Consider the following 16,058-nt stretch of genomic DNA (forward strand, 5'->3'; position numbering starts at 1 on the left):
CTGGTGCATTTCTTAACCAAAGCCTTTATGCTTATGTCTGGTGAGCCTTAACGCACCAGTTATCATACAGCATCTCTTATCTCGCCGCTCTTCTGTGCTTCAACACCCACTGCATAGTTGTCTTAAATAGGAGAGACTGAAGACATTGAAGGTTAAGCTCTCAGACCTTGGTCCGTGTCACATTGCCTGCAGTACAAAGCAGAAGTTTTTTTCTTTTTTTCTTTTCAGTCTTCAACCTGCTAACCACAACACAGGAAAGCAGTGTAGATAGACAGGAAGGAGCTGCAGCATGAAGCGGTGGCTCCCAGCAACTACTGAGTTATGATGACTTCAACTGCTGTGTGTTTGTGACTTGTTTAATGTGCTCATTAGTCCTGTGCTAGATTTCATTCCTTAGCTGTTCTTCTAACTCGCACTTGAAATTGTCCTACGTCTGCTTTCATGAGAATTATGGTGTTACCATATAAAACATCCGTTTGGGCTACGTGTTCCTTCCTTTGACACCTATAGACAACATCGACAAACCCATGGTGAGTTGCCCGAGTTCTGTGGTCTCACACTGCAGCTTGGTTTTTTTTTGGTTTTTTTTACCTTAACAGCTGCAGATGTTTTCGAAAACTGACTTTAGCCATTAACTGTGCTTCACTTTGCTATAATCTACTGGAACCTCATATTTTACTTGTTTTGTTTCATTTACATCTGCTACGCATGGCGTTTTCCTTTGCAGTTCAATGCTGCCATGCTTGCATCGTGCAAATGATAATGCTAGTTATTTTTTGCTGGTTGCTGATGATGATAATTGTGTAAATTTTACTTGCTCCTCTGTATTTACTGGGTGTTCAACACGTTCAGTCTCGCCAACTTATAAACAGTTAAGTGTTCATTAAGGCATCTTGTCTGTAAACTTGACAGAGGAAGTTGGCGAGCTGTCTTGATGTATTTGAGGTCTGGGTTTTTTGAATTAGCTTCCTTTGTGAGAAGTTACGTGATCAGCAGCAAACCACACAGGAAGGCATTTGCGATTTCCCGTGTGTCTCAGTGAAACATCAAACCTAATTTAAATTTATCTTTGCAGTACTTTTACTGCAGTTATAAACTAATAATAAACTATTTATATACTGCAATAAAATATGCTTTACAAAAGATAAAAAAAAGGTCTCAGGTTAAAGTCAAGTAGGGAGCTAAAATAAGTGTTGTTATGACACTGAAAGTGTGAAACGTAAGGTCATTAATGTCATGTAATTCCCAGCATGCCTCCCCTACCTTCAACTTGAGGCCTAATCAACCAGATTAACTGAAAACACCTGTGCAGGGCCTTTAAACTGTATTCTTACAGCCAATCTGCAGTTTAAAAATGTATAGGCTATAAGTGATATTTTTCTAATAATGTATCAAATGACAATGTGGAAACAATTTGAAAGGAGTCACACAGCGATGAACCTAAAGAGAGTTGGACGAGACCAAAACAGAGGTAAAAGAGAGTGAGTATTGGACCTACATTCACCAGGTGTTTGGAGAAATAACCCTAAATGAACACTTAAGTTACTCCGTTGGATGTGGAAAATAAGCCACTATTTACTACCACGTTGGCCATACCAACTTTAAAAGAGATATTTGTATGTTTCACTAATGCTACATAGCGCGTTAGCATTAGCAGCTGTTTATTTACCAGTATAGAAGAAACATTGTAAGTGTAGCACCAAACTTCATTCATTTCCTCACCAAGAGCTGTCTCCAGCATAGACTGTATATAAAAAGGTCTCCAGCAATGGAAAGCAACGCCAGTTCTAACTCTCGCTGTTGCCTCTGTCACATCTTTTCTTCTGAAGTTAGCATGCTAGCTAGCTAGCCCCGGCCCGTCTCTTCACGCTCTGATAGGGACAAACTGTGGCTTCCAATCTGCCCTGAAATTACATATCTGAACACTAGAGGGCTAAAATGAACTGCACCAGCAGTGTATGAATGGATTTTTTTCTTTCCAGTATGTATGTATATATATATATATATATATATATACACACATACATATATATACACACACACACACACACACACAAAACAATGGTCTGAACTTTGAGGAAAGAGAAGGGAAACTAAGTCGTGGCCACAGTCAAACCTGCATCTCGAACCTTGCAATAAAGCGACCACAGTCAATTACATCAAATGCAGATCTGAAGTCAACAAGTAGCAGAATAGATGTTTTTTGTAAATATAGACTTTTCAGCACTGTGTTTGGCAAGGAAACAAGAAGTGACTTAAAAAAAGACAGAATTGGAGCCAATTAAAGTTGAGAGCTGAATGTAAAGCAGTTTCAACATGCATTTTTTCCAACACCAAGTAGGCCTCAAATAATTTGTGTTGCTGATATCAAGGCTATTTTATCTTTCAGGCTGTATTAAGTCAGATTTCACAGTACTACTTTCTTATGTGAAGAATTATGAATGAAAACTATGAAATGTGCTACACTAGTTAAGTTGGTGTGGAAAGAAAGCTCTATGGCCACCTGTTTGTCAGACCTGCCTCATTGAAATTCAGCATTATCAGTGAAAGCAATAGGAGAAATTGTCCTGAATGAGAAATCTCATTTTGATATTCATTTACATTTGTTGCTTCTCAAGACGTCCTGAATCAGTAATGCATGACCTAATGCAATTTATAGTAAATTCACGTTTAGAGCCGTCGGTTACAACTGGGATTGAAGTTCTTTGAAGATATTGAGGCCTTGGTTCATTTCTTCATGTTCCTTCCTCACAACCTGTAATGCCTTTTGTTGTTGTTGCACATGGTGGAAGTAATGCTGTTTCATGTTGTTTAGACACAAACAGGAACACCTGGGGGCAGAAAATATCAAACTCTCTCATGGAGAGGAAGGCACATTACGATTCTATCCTGGACCGAAGCAAACGCATTACCTGGCAGGACGACTGCTACGTGGACCTTCAGTCTACGTCCTGCTCTCTCTCTTCACAAGCAGAAACAGAGGGTAAGAGTGTCTTTAACATTGTGGCTTCAGAGTGGTTAATGTCAGGAGCTGCTTTCAACTTTGAGCAGACACCATACACAGAGACTAATGCAAAAAAAATGTTGCAACGGAAAAACAACTATAACAGCAACTGTACAGTCCCAACTGCAGAGGGTGGGTAAAGACAGCAGTGTTTGGTCCTGACAACCAGTGGGTATAACAGCGTGATTAAAGTGAATTTAGATGTATAAAGAAAAGTACATTAATTCAAAACAGAGCCAAAGAATAATCTCCAGTTCTATTATAGTGAAGATCAATCATCATTTAAATTGACATTTTGGTGAGGGAACAGAAGCTGTGATAAATGACGTGATGAAATGACAATCTTTCATGGTGGAAGTTTGGCTTCCAAGTGTTCAGATCAGTCGTTTCTAGATAGTCTTTAAAGTCAAGTTGAAGAAGATTTTGAATTATATTGTGGGTTACTGTGTAGGGAAGTCTGGTGACACTGAGCTTGGTGGGCTTTTGAATGTGGTGGGTAAAAAACTGGACGGTTAAAAAGTGTCTACGTGTTGGCTTGTGAGAAAAATGAAATGTGAAATTATAAAGGTCTAACTGGTGACTGATGTCAACTGCAAAGAGACAAATTGGTTGGAATATGTCTCTCTCTCTCTCTCTCTCTCTCTCTCTCTCCCTCTATATATATATATATATATATATGTATATGTATATATATATATGTATATGTATATATATATATATATATGTATATATATATATATATGTATGTGTGTGTGTGAGAGAGAGACTGTGGGGGGGAAACTGTTCAGGAAGCTTTTAGGTGCTGGAAATTATTTTGATCTTTCTCAAGAATTGAACAGCTCAGTTATTCTTGAAACGATTACCTGGACATTAACCACATGCATGCCAGGGAGAGCTTTTTAATTTACTCAGAGAGGACGGAGATTCTTGCTTTGCTGAATGTCCAAAGGGGATTTGAGGGATACTGATGCCACTTTAGCCAAAAGTAAATTTTTCAGGTGTGTATACTTTCAAATGAATGAATTTAAATATGTGTTTGATTTTAGTTGGGTTGTAAGTGAAGCAGGCAGACCTCCGGAAAGTTTTCTATGCTAACACACTGATGTTTAACAGGTTTGACGTTTCCATGTTCACCAGTTTAGCAGGTTAGAACACTTGCTAATTAGTACCAAACATAGTATAAGTGATAGTGCAGATGAGGGTGATGGGTATGTCATTAGTTTTGCAGGTATTTGGTCATAAACCAAAATATTGGATAAATTCAAGTTTATTAATGATGATGGCACTCAAGTCAGGGTTTTTGTACAAACAATATCTAGTGCATGCTGTCTGTCCTGGAAGGAGGCTCCATCCTCTGTTGCTCCTCCTGAGGTTTCCTTCATTATTTCACCTATTTAAAGGTTTATTCGGCTCAGGTTTTCCTTATCAAATCAACAGTCTACAGATATAGGGTGTCATATTTATATATATATATATACATTTGTGATATTTGGCTATATATAAATAAAACTGTCGTGACTTGACTAACACCATCAGTTGTTAGGATTCATCCACTGGGGATCACGAATACCTAGACGCTCGTTGCTATCCATAGAGCCACGCCACCAGCATGACAAAAAGAAGAGAGATGATGGTTGGAACAGGATTAGGAAAAAAGGAGTGTGTTTGTGCAGGTTATAGGGAGGATGATCAATTTTTTTTTCTCTCGAAGAAACCATCAAATGAGGAGGATGAACCTGTCCATATGCATGAAATACACAGTTAAGAGAAAAAGAAAAGAGAAATGAAAAAGAAGAACAGACATTTATCAGAATTACAGGTATGTTGCAACTGCATTACCCAACAGAAAAAGGAGAAGTACAAATGGTGAGGCAGTGAGGCTCAAACATGAGCCTTCAGACTCATGACGTCGCTTTCTAAAATACATTTAATTGGAAAATGTATGTTCCTTATGTGCACATAATAAGAATTACCAGCATGTATCCTTTTATAAGTGTAGTGTAGAGTTTTTGTTGACTGGCAATGTTTTTTCAGGACTCTCTGCAATGAGATCTTTCCCAATGTGAAGAAGTATTACTCTGGGTCAGACTAAACTATTGTCATTGTTCCTTGTCAACCACAATACTCATGACTTAAGAGTTTTCTCTCATCTCTGCTCTGTTTTGGTTTAGAACTTAGCTGGATCAAAAAGCATCAAGACGAGCTGCGACGCTTCACTTCAGCCTCCTTCCTGGAGGAGATGTTAGCCCACCTGAGAAAGGTGAATGTGCTGAGTTCAGCTGAGGAGACCAAGATCAAGGAAGCGGGCCGGCTACAGGACCAGGTTAATATGCTCACAACTACAGTCAGTGGCAAGGACACTCAAGGCTCTGATGCCCTCCAGGGTTTCGTAGAGAGCTCAGATTCTCAGGTGGCCCAGCTCATCATAAACCACGGTAAGGGACTTCAAATGGGATTTTATCTCTGTGTTGGTAATTCATTTAAAGCATGAAGAAAAAACTGTTATCAGCAAGTAGTTTAGGCATCCAGTTGCTCAAATGGTAGAACAGATCATCCAGTAATAGCAGGGGGTGGTGGTTCGATTCTTTAATACCTGTACAGTCACAAACTGCTCCTCATGAGCTGTTCGCTGCCGTCTTCAGTGTATGTGTGAGAGTAAATGTAACATGCTGTGAAGCACTTTGCACCAGTGCTATATAAATGCATTTCATTTCCTGCTCCAACTTCTTGGCAAACAATAAAAAAACCTATTTCTTACTATTACTATTTTTAAACTAACTAATAATAATTTTTCTCACCACTGACACTAACCTCAGTTAACTTTTTTAACAGATTACATGGTGAAGGAGCACAAAGAGGTGCTTTTACGTCGATATGAGCAGTGCAGAGACAGAGATTCAGTCAGCTGCCCCAAATTGAACATCTCGGCAAGAACCTTACTTCTGGTCGACGGACTTTCTGACATCCAGCAAAAGGAGCATGACCTGATGCAGGTTGGGGCGACTCAAGGAGGGAAAAGAAATCATCTCAGACAGCTGGTGCTGGCCAAGCTTCTGGAGCCCCTGACGCGGGTCAGTTTGCCTCCCAGGGTCTCCCTCACAGTTGGAGTCGCCGGTATTGGCAAGACCACCTGGGTCAGACACTTCATCAGACAGTGGAGCCAAGGGGCCATCTGTTCAGATGTGAGCTTCGTCTTACCTTTTACCTTTTGTCAGCTGAACTCACTGGAGAAGCTTTCAGCTGAGAAATTGGTAAAAATGGCTTTTCCTCATTTAACAGACCCCAATCTGATCTTGAGCAGCTCTTGTCGGACACTGCTCATACTTGATGGTTTGGATGAATTCCGCTGCACATTAAATTTCTCTGATGCAGCACCCTGCAGCGACCCGAAGAAAGAAGTGTCCATTGACGACTTAGTTACTAACATCATCCGGGGGAATCTGCTGCCTGACGTAGCAGTGTGGGTGACTTCCAGGCCGGGAGTGGCCTCGCTCATCCCAGGAGGACTGGTAGACAGGGTGACAGAGATCCCAGGATTCAGCCCAAAGGACATCCAGATCTTCCTAAACCACCACTTCTCCGAGAAGGATTTCGCTAGGAAAATATGGGCACACTTGGAGTCCCATAAGATCTTAATGGTGATGTGCTACATACCGTGCATTTGCTGGATAGTAGCTGATACTCTGATGTACATCATGCAGAGTGAAACACAGGAGAGCCTTCCAAGGACTTGCACTGAGCTCTACGCCCACTTCTGTTCCATGAAGGCAGAAGTAGGCGAACCAAGAGGCAGGGAGCCTGTGAAAACGGAGCAGCTTCATGGGAGCAATCGTAAACTGCTGGGGAATCTTGGGCGACTGGCATTTTATGGGCTCCTCAAACACAAGTACACCTTCAGTGAGCAGGACCTCAGGGCCTATGGGATAGATCTACTGTTAACTCAAGGCAGTCTTGGTGCAGGAGTTCTTGTTCGGGAGGAGTCAGCCATATACACAACCTATCGGTTCACACATCTGACGCTGCAGGAGTTTCTTGCAGCTACTTTCTACCATATCTCCTCCAAGCGAGCCATCTTTGACTTGTTCTCAGAGAGCACCATGTCCTGGCCCAAGATCGGTTTCCAGAATCACTTCAGAAGTGCCTTTCAGCATGCACAACAGGCTGAAGAAGGTCATTTGGATGTGTTTGTGCGCTTCCTGACAGGCCTGCTGTGCCCAATGGCATTGAAACCTCTCGCTGGGCTTTTGGCCCTTGGGAAAGATGATGGAAATCAGAAGGGCTGGGCAGCAGGATTTTTACAAGGCCTCTTGGACAGCGGGGGTGCTGTGGTGTCCCTGCGTGCAGTCAACCTGGCTTATTGTTTACAAGAGCTGCAACACACAGAGCTGTTGCGGAGTGTAGAGGATGATTTACGGCTTGGTAGTCTGGCAGGGAAGTTAAGTCGGGCTCATTGTGTTGTGCTGGGCTACCTGCTGCATGTGTCTCCAGAGTGCAGCGAACAGACCAACCTTACAGGCTCTCTGAACTACGCCACAGTGAAATGTTTGCTCCCACAGTTGCTGTACTGCAGCCATCTCAGGTCAGGTCCCCAAAGCACTGTCTCCCAAGAAACTAAAATTCAGGAGACGGATTGAAGGGTGAAACTCACGTTGTTTTATGTTCAACAGGTTGGAGAATAATCACTTCAAAGATGATGTCATGGAATTGCTGGGAAGCCTCCTGAGCGCCAAAGACTGCCATATTCAGAAGATAAGGTGAGGTCACACTTACATTTCTCACTCCTTATTGAGGTAAAGCATCATCTGAAGAACATTTTACAGACCTCTATCAAATGAAGTTGCCTGATTGCTGACATACATGGTGAAACTTTAATTATGATTTGGTGTCCGTCTTGTTGAACACAAGGGTGTCAGAGATGCTCAGTGATTATTATGCGTTTGTAGGATTGTCATTAATATTTTGCACCATATGATTGTAACCACTTTTATTCACCCCCTCAGTTTGGCAGAAAACGCCATCAGCAACAAAGGAGCCAAAGCACTGAGCCGAGCCCTGTTGGTGAACCGGACACTAATTTCTCTCAAGTGAGATCTTTTAGTTTCTTTTGACATATGATTCAGTACAACTGAATTAAGTGAACGAACATAACCTTTGGAGTTCATAAGAGGAAACTGGTATGCTTTTCCCGCACTAAGCTTAAGTTGGGTGCCTAAAGAAAAAAAAACTGCAATGTCAAAGTTTCCCAAAAGCAGATCATGCTATACTATAGTATAAACCATTGCATGCTTAAAGCTACACAAGACATGTTTGCTTGCTGGCAGTGTATATATGACAGATACAGACAGGTGAGAAATTAAAGGAAAAACCAGAAAAATGAGTGAAGCAACAGGATGACAGTGCCTCCATCCATCGGGCACGAGGCGTCACTGAATGATTTGATGAGTATGAAAATGATTTGGCCCAACACCTTACTAAGACATACTTCCTTTCATTTTTCACGTGTGTGTGTATGTTCTGGTGAACAGCTGTTAAATATACTATTAATGGTAATATAATATTTGATAAACATTTTGTTGAATACTTCCTAGTCTGTGTAGTTTTATATTATAGCACATCAAAATTACAAGGGAGGCAAAAGTTCCAAAATTGCACCTTCTTGCAGCTATTTTGGAGAAACATATAATTCAGATTTCGACTTACTTATTACTTTGAGGTGAAATGGTGTTCTGTAGATATTGGTCCCTGAAGTTCTCTTGAGCATTTTTCTAGATGACAATTTTGTCTTATATACTGCAGCTTTTACAAGTAAAAGTCACAGTTTGTGCCTATCTCCCAGTCCCTGAATTGCTGTAGTTTTTATGGTCATTGTCTTCATATTTCACAGGCATATAAATTGGTATATAGTGTTTAAATTACTACTGTACATTGCTTTACATCATCTAACCATCTATTTATAATTTAGTCTCCGGAACAACAATATCGGCTCCAAAGGTGCAAAGTTCCTGGCTGAAGCTCTGAAAATGAACCAAGTCCTGGTATCGATCAAGTGAGTGTAATTGCTATAGACTTTGGTTTATGCACACAGTGATCCTACAAAATGCCAGGATAACATTCGATGTTCTTAACCCCAGCTTCCAGAACAATGCCATTGAGGAAGAAGGAGCTCAGGCCCTTGCAGAAGTACTGCAGTGCAACCGCAAATTGGTGTCGCTGAAGTGAGTATTGTCTGTGCTTCACTTGTGTTGGTTGCATGTCCTGTTTATATTATATGATGAAGAATCAGTGAATTTCTCTTTCATGCATGTATTGATTCAGTGTACGGAAGAATACAATTGGAGCAGGTGGAGCCAAGAGGATTGCGGATGCGCTGAAGACAAACCGGACTCTCACAAAGCTGATGTAATCTTATATTCATATATGCACTTACTGTACTGGTCTTGACTATATCATACTGTACCTGCTATTGAGCTGTTATGATTATTCAAAAATATTATACATTCAGTTCAGTGGATTAACTCACTAATAGACTAACGTTTTGCTCGTTTACCACTGAACCTGTATTGGGTTACATATTATTCCTTGCGATGAATGAAATTCTTAATCTGCTCAGTCTGTTTTTTTTCTCATCTCCAGCCTTTGTAGCAACCAGCTTGGGGACAAAGGAACCGTGGCCCTGGCAGAGGCTTTGACACTCAACCACACTCTGCTCTCGCTTCAGTCAGTACCTTCTACACAAGAATGCATTGTAGCCTCCACATCACCCATCACCTTCTATTCAGAAGTCTAATCCATTTTCACATTGAGTTATTATACTTTGGTTCATATTCATATATTGTGTTTCTTTTTGCAGACTTCAGAGTAACTCGATCAGCAACAGGGGGATGACTGCCTTAACCAAAGCACTCAGGCTGAACCGTGGCCTTGTCTCCTTAAAGTGAGTGTTAAAGTTGAAGCTTCTCGCTGTTTGACTGGATAGCTTTCCTGCGAGAATAATATCTGTAATCACACTTATTGGCGTAAAATCGATACTACTCCTCTATCTGCCCAGTAAATGTAGAGAGCCATAAGTCCTGACATGAAGTCCAGGACGGCCTTTGCTCCACGGTGCAAGCTCTCCTTCAGCATTTCATTCCTGCCTGTCTTTATTTTATAGTTGTAGTTATAGATGACATGAGTTGCTGGTTGAGGGATTGGAGAGAGCCAGGCTACTTGGTCCCCAGTCTTTATGCAATGCTAAGCTAAGCTGTAGCTTCTCAATTACTATACAACATGAGAATGTATTGATCTCTTTTCTTTAAAAAAAGAATATAATATATCCCAAAATGTCAAACTATTCCTTTAGAAAAATAGCCATTAATACGATATTGGGACTAAATAAATACTCTATGTTAATTAATACTAGTCAATACGATACGACACTGACAGTGAGAGTTCCTTGGCATGGAGATTGTTGGGAATACTGTGACTTCTTAACCCTTCCGTTCCCTTTCCATGTATTTTCTCTGTGTGGTTAGTTTAAGGGAGAACTCCATCGGGGTGGAGGGAGCAAAGAACATGGCCCATGCGCTCCATGAGAACAACTCTCTACAGGACCTCGAGTAAGTCACCTCATTAATAGCAGTACATCGTGTAATGCTCCACAGAGGCATGGTAATATCTGACTGTTCAGTAAATGTCACTCCCCCAGACTATGAGGTGTCACTCAGGGCTATTGCATGATGGAAAACTCAAGACATTTGGTGACATTGTCCACTTAACAGTCATGGTATTAATCTATTCCAGCTTTTACGATCATTTGTGTAATCACCTTTTCCCAATTAAAGTGAGAGGGATTTTCAAACTTGAAAGCCACATGTTTTACACATAATGTAGAGAATGAAGTATTTCACGCTCTTCTGTAATACCTAACCTTGTGCTCTTGTGTTTTTCACAGTATTCTGTCTCTTTTTCACTCTGTAGTTAATGTGTGTGTGTGTGTGTGTGTGTGTGTGTGTGTGTGTGTGTGTGTGTGTGTGTGTGTGTGTGTGCATTCCAGTCTCACAGCCAACCTCTTGCATGATGATGGTGTTCAGGCTATAGCTGGCGCAATCAAGTTTAATCAAGGCCTCACCTCTCTGCAGTAAGTGAGGCTTGTAATGGAAATTCAAGCATGCACATAGATACATATATTATCCTGTGAGTAAATCTGGCATCAATCGTCTTGAAAAAGTTCCTGCCGTGCCACAATAATGGTGCCAAAATAAAATGAACAGGTTTGATCCACTCCACTAGCATCAGGATCATCTTGATTCTAGCTGCTTTTAAATGTAAATAAGTTTTATGTGATCATATTTCTACCATGAGATTTGTAATTATTTGTAAAAAAACACACATGAAACACATACAAGAAGATATAGCTGTTTACCAAATAAAAATTGTTCACAGTAATTTAATTTCAGAAGCAGCAGAAATTGGAGATACTCAAGTAAAGTAGAAGTACCTTAAAACAGACTGGACTAAAAATACTTAGTTACTTTCCACCCCTGCAGAGAGACTCGTATATGCAGTATTTTCTTTATGTGTAAACCTTATGTCCCTTTCTCTCTTTTCCCAGTCTCCAGTGGAACTTCATCAAGTCCTCCGCCACTAAAGCTCTGGCCCATGCTCTGATCTCCAACAGCACAATGCAGCTCTTGGAGTAAGCCTTCTGCCATTGTCACCCTCTTTATCCCATTATCAGTCCTTTCACTCACCACTGAACAGTTATGTGAAATTTCCGTGACAGGGTTGTATTGTTATTGACAGCTGACACTGTGTCTGTGTGTGTTGCAGTCTACAGGAGAACGCTATTGGGAATGAAGGCGTCATTTTTCTTGCAGAAGCCCTGAAAACCAACGCGTCTCTTCATACATTGTGGTTGGTATTATAACTGTGTGCAGTGACTGATGGATATTTAAAATAAATGATCACACAAGTAATTTTTTATGCACATATGTATAATATACATTCACATTCAAATGATAATTTACCAAAATCTTTCTACATGTGTGTTTTCTGTTATTTTCCCATGTGTTCACTGTGTTGTGTGCTGTCTCTTTAGTCTCCAGGGGGTCTCAGCAGGCACAAAAGGCGCCATTGCCATGGCAGAGGCTCTATTGACCAACCAAACCCTGCAAACATTAGAGTGAGTCCAAACTGTCTCTCATGCTTCAAACTGTTCTTTTGTGATTTGACATTCAGTCACATACAATAAGCAAACAGTTTAAAACCAGCAGAGTTCAGTCCTGCTGTTGGGGTTTTGCTCTTTTCTACATCATCAGTCGCTGCTGATCGCATCCCAGGTATAACCAACCATGAACTGGCTCGAAAGAGATCAAGCTGGACTGTTGGATCGATGAGAAGGACTGTTACTCCTCGAGAATATAATTTCATTCTATTACTCAGTCTGTCTGAAAAACATTTACCCTCTCATTTGCCTGCTTTAAATGTGTCTTTGTTTGTCTGAAAATGCCAGCACATAATTTAACTGCAGTGATTGCAGCTCCACTTTCTTGAGACAGACATCATTTCACCATCACATTCATGCATGTGATCAGCAGGTCTTTCCTTCACTGAGACATAAACACAAACCCTTCCAACACCTGTCTGAATGAATGCATCACTCGCTGGGCTGTTATTTAAGTTCAAAACAGAAAAACAAGTCTGTCTGGTTATATCGCACTTATGGTTAGACAGTATGACAATACATATTTGAGTCAATGTGAATTCCTGGTCATATTGAGTTTTATATGATTTTTAAATCGGTGTGAGCAGGTATTTCATTTGCTGGATTAACTGCTTATTGTGTCCATAAACAGTTTCATAAACTGATATTGTATTATATTATTGTAGCAAAATCACATTATGAAATGACATATAACATGTTATTTTATTATACCAGCATTTTTTCAATCTTTCTGGAACTTAACTGAAATAAAGATTTATTTTGGTCTCCACGTAATTTCGCAAGAAGTAGGTAAAAAAAGTCGGCTTCCAACAGAACAACACTGTGGAAAACAAGACAACCCAATAAGATAGAAGAATAAGCATAAAATATGGACAGAAGACTTTGTGTCACGTTTCAGGTTTTGAAAAACTGCAACAACAGAAAACTACAGGAAAATACTGTGAACTGTGGACTGAAGGCTGGTAAAACAGAACATAAGCCAGAACAAGGGTCGGACTTCAGCTGTTTGTGAACCTCTCCAGTATGCCACAAGCACAGGGAAGCTCACTGTGAAGCTGCGAACTTCCCAGTCCTTTCACCCTGTGTCTAAACAACACTAATGCGAAGTGACATTACAGCAAGAGAAGGCCTTAATCTTAAATTCCCTAATCTCTGTGACTCTTTTTTTGCATTGCTATTGTTGCTAGTGTTAAAACACACTCTGCCATTAATATACAAAAACTACTGTTGTGTTTCCTACTTAATGTTTGCACATTTTTCCATTTTTGTGTTTCAGTCTACGTGGGAACACTGTGGGGATGGAGGGAGCGAAAGCTCTGGCTAATGCACTGAAAAGCAACAGAAGCCTCAAGTCATTGAAGTAAGAGCTTGTTATGATCCATGTGAACCGAAAGTGCACTTTTGTCTTTGTCACTTTGTCATAATTTACAAAGCATAAAAACAATTCATCACCAGTGACATTTGCCCATATTCACCTGCTCTGGAGAGAAATTGTTTCAATTGCATTATTTGTTTTTTTCACATATGCGTTTTGAAAAATACATTTTCTGAAATTCAAAACGAATTCATACATTGAATTTGTAACACACAACTGACACTGAATGCAACGGTGGACTTTTATCCACCTCTTCTGTTGTGTGAGAATACATTTTCCCCAGTTTGAATGTATTTGTCTTAAATAAGTTCCAGCCTCTCAGATACAACATATCTCACTGATCATCAGGTAGTAGCTCCCTCCAAGGCTGCTGCTGCTGGGAGTGGACTAACTCTCTTTGTTGACTGGCAGTGACTGTTTACTTGGACAAACATTCAGCCAAATCCATCATTTTGTGTTTGAAAATTAGACTTTTATACTTACATCACTGGACATTTGACTAAAGCAATACATTGTTTGTGTCTGTGTGTATTATTAGTCTGCAGGAGAACTCTCTGGGTATGGATGGAGCAATATTCATTGCAACAGCCTTGAAGGGAAACCATCAACTGACATACATCAAGTGGGTTTTCTTTTGTGCTCCCATATATCCTACTATGCATCTGTATGCCTCATAGTATGTGATTTATTGTGTGTGTGTGTGTGTGTGTTTACACCACAGAGAGCAGGATTTTAAGGATGACAACATGCTGCTGTTCTGCTCATATTAAAAACTAACTCCTGTTTTTGTGTTTGTGCAGTTTGCAGGGAAACGGCATCGGCGAATCTGGAGCAAAGGTCATATCTGATGCCATAAGAGCCAATGCCCCGGGCTGTGTGGTGGATATCTGACCAAGAAAAGAGCAGCTTTTATGGAAAAACGTCATACAGCACATGTAGCTAAGAAATAACAGTAGGCTGTGTTATCAGAAGTAGATGTAAAATATGTAAATTTGGTAATTTTTGGTATTTTAACTTTGACATTTTTATATTTATTATGACAATTAACAGTTACTTTGTCTTGAAGAGGCATTTGCCACAACTGATAGAAAAAAGACTTGACGTGCATGAAGATATTTAGAGTTGCAACATATTATGTAAAATACACTCAGCATCCTAAGATAGAATGAAGCTACTTCCTTCCTTATTTTGTCATAGTTAAGATGTTATTCTGTACATTTGCTCTATTTGCACAAGTGAATAAATAAAATGGACCTTGCCATTCAGATAGCAGTTTCATCCCACCTGTTGTTTTTACAAAGACAAAGATCCATAAAGACATAAGTCTACGGCCCCATCAGCCTGCTGTGCTGACATTAATTAGAGTCACAGTGCAACTGTCATGAACACATTGCTTCATGAGGACTGGGCTGGATCCAGATCCAGGCATTTAACCTCTGGTGGAGTCGCTAACACCCTGAGAGTTGAGAAGTGGCTGATAAGTGGTGACATAGACCACCTTGACCTAGATGGCTTCCTTCACCCCTCTTTCAAACCATCGGTCTTCTGTCACCAAATGAGTGTCCCCTGTCCTTCAGATGATTGCTGAGTCCTGACCTGAGGAGTGGACTCACCTGTGCTGTGCCTTGTATGTGTGAAGCAGTTGTTTTGTTCTCTCCAACGTGCGTACACTGCATTGGTCTGCTTTTGCCTGGGAGTTTTTGTCCTTAGGGTGTAGAAGATTGTTTCTGGGCTTCGAGTGCTCAGGGATGCTTGATGTTTGTTAAAGATCCTCCTGAGTTTTTCACACACGCTCTGTTTGTTCTGTATCTTTTTTTTGCAGTTCTGAACACAATAGAACAAAGATACAGAAAAGGCAGAGAAGAAAACAGCAATTAACAAAACAAACAATGTTCTCGTTCCTTACGTTGCAAGAGTATAAGAAAAACTCGGGAGGATTTTCAGCAAACGTCACATCCCTGTGCACTTCAAGCCCAGTTACATTCTGCGTTCACAATACAATGCTATACTGCTGATGTTAGGAGGTGCAATGTTCACCATCTTAGTTTAGCATATTACATGCTAATATATGCTAGTGGAAAAGCCATTGGTTTTACAGGTATTTGGTCATAAGCTGAAGTATTAGACAAATTACATTTGTGACGTGATGATGGCAATGGACAAAAAGAATGTTGATCAACAAAGTCATGGCAAAAAATGTAAAATGTCATCCTGTCATTTAATTATGTGGCGAAGATGAAAACAGCACTCTGAAGAGGGAGATGTTGCAAGGTGTCCAGTGTTTTGTTCTGTCTCTGCCCAGTGAAGTGGAGAATTAGTAACTTTCTGTTGCTCAGTGTCATGATCTGCCCCTCTGTGTCTTGCTGTCTGGTTTATTTCAAGTGTGTGTGTCTTTGATTCCTCCCTGCCTGAGACACTCAAGACAACGCTTTCCTTGTCAGTGCGTCATCACAGCTGCAGCACACCGGAGGTGA

The 16,058-nt window shown here is 40.5% G+C and overlaps 1 protein-coding gene across 2 annotated transcripts; it reads left to right on the forward strand.

Moving 5' to 3' along the window:
• Positions 1-216: 216 nt before the first annotated feature.
• Positions 217-14,849, forward strand: nlrc3 (NLR family, CARD domain containing 3). 2 transcript variants are annotated; one of them, XM_023411241.2, is made up of 19 exons: positions 217-530; positions 2,816-2,983; positions 5,176-5,439; positions 5,837-7,583; positions 7,672-7,758; positions 8,005-8,088; positions 8,967-9,050; positions 9,136-9,219; positions 9,320-9,403; positions 9,638-9,721; positions 9,855-9,938; positions 10,519-10,602; positions 11,040-11,123; positions 11,598-11,681; positions 11,816-11,899; positions 12,084-12,167; positions 13,486-13,569; positions 14,123-14,206; positions 14,385-14,849. In XM_023411241.2, exons 2-19 carry the CDS (start codon positions 2,860-2,862, stop codon positions 14,473-14,475), a joined length of 3,405 nt encoding a protein of 1,134 aa, XP_023267009.1. In that variant the 5' UTR covers positions 217-530; positions 2,816-2,859; the 3' UTR covers positions 14,476-14,849. The 2 variants fall into 2 exon arrangements, with proteins under 2 accessions (XP_023267009.1, XP_087031501.1); XM_087175375.1 differs by lacking the exon at positions 217-530 and adding an exon at positions 4,716-4,823 and having other exon boundaries at positions 2,882-2,983.
• The last annotated feature ends 1,209 nt before the right edge of the window (positions 14,850-16,058 follow it).

The sequence above is a fragment of the Seriola lalandi genome, unplaced genomic scaffold (assembly GCF_002814215.2).
Source record: "Seriola lalandi dorsalis isolate HSWRI2012SDOR001 ecotype SW California unplaced genomic scaffold, Sedor1 jcf7180002054464, whole genome shotgun sequence".
NCBI classification, from domain to species: domain Eukaryota; kingdom Metazoa; phylum Chordata; class Actinopteri; order Carangiformes; family Carangidae; genus Seriola; species Seriola lalandi.

Coding starts and splice junctions, on each gene's coding strand:
- nlrc3 (XM_023411241.2), top strand. CDS start 2,860: ATGGAGAGGAAGGCACATTACGATTCTATCCTGGACCGAAGCAAACGC. Junction 7,584..7,671: donor CTGTACTGCAGCCATCTCAG/GTCAGGTCCCCA, acceptor TATGTTCAACAG/GTTGGAGAATAATCACTTCA. Junction 14,207..14,384: donor CATCAACTGACATACATCAA/GTGGGTTTTCTT, acceptor GTGTTTGTGCAG/TTTGCAGGGAAACGGCATCG.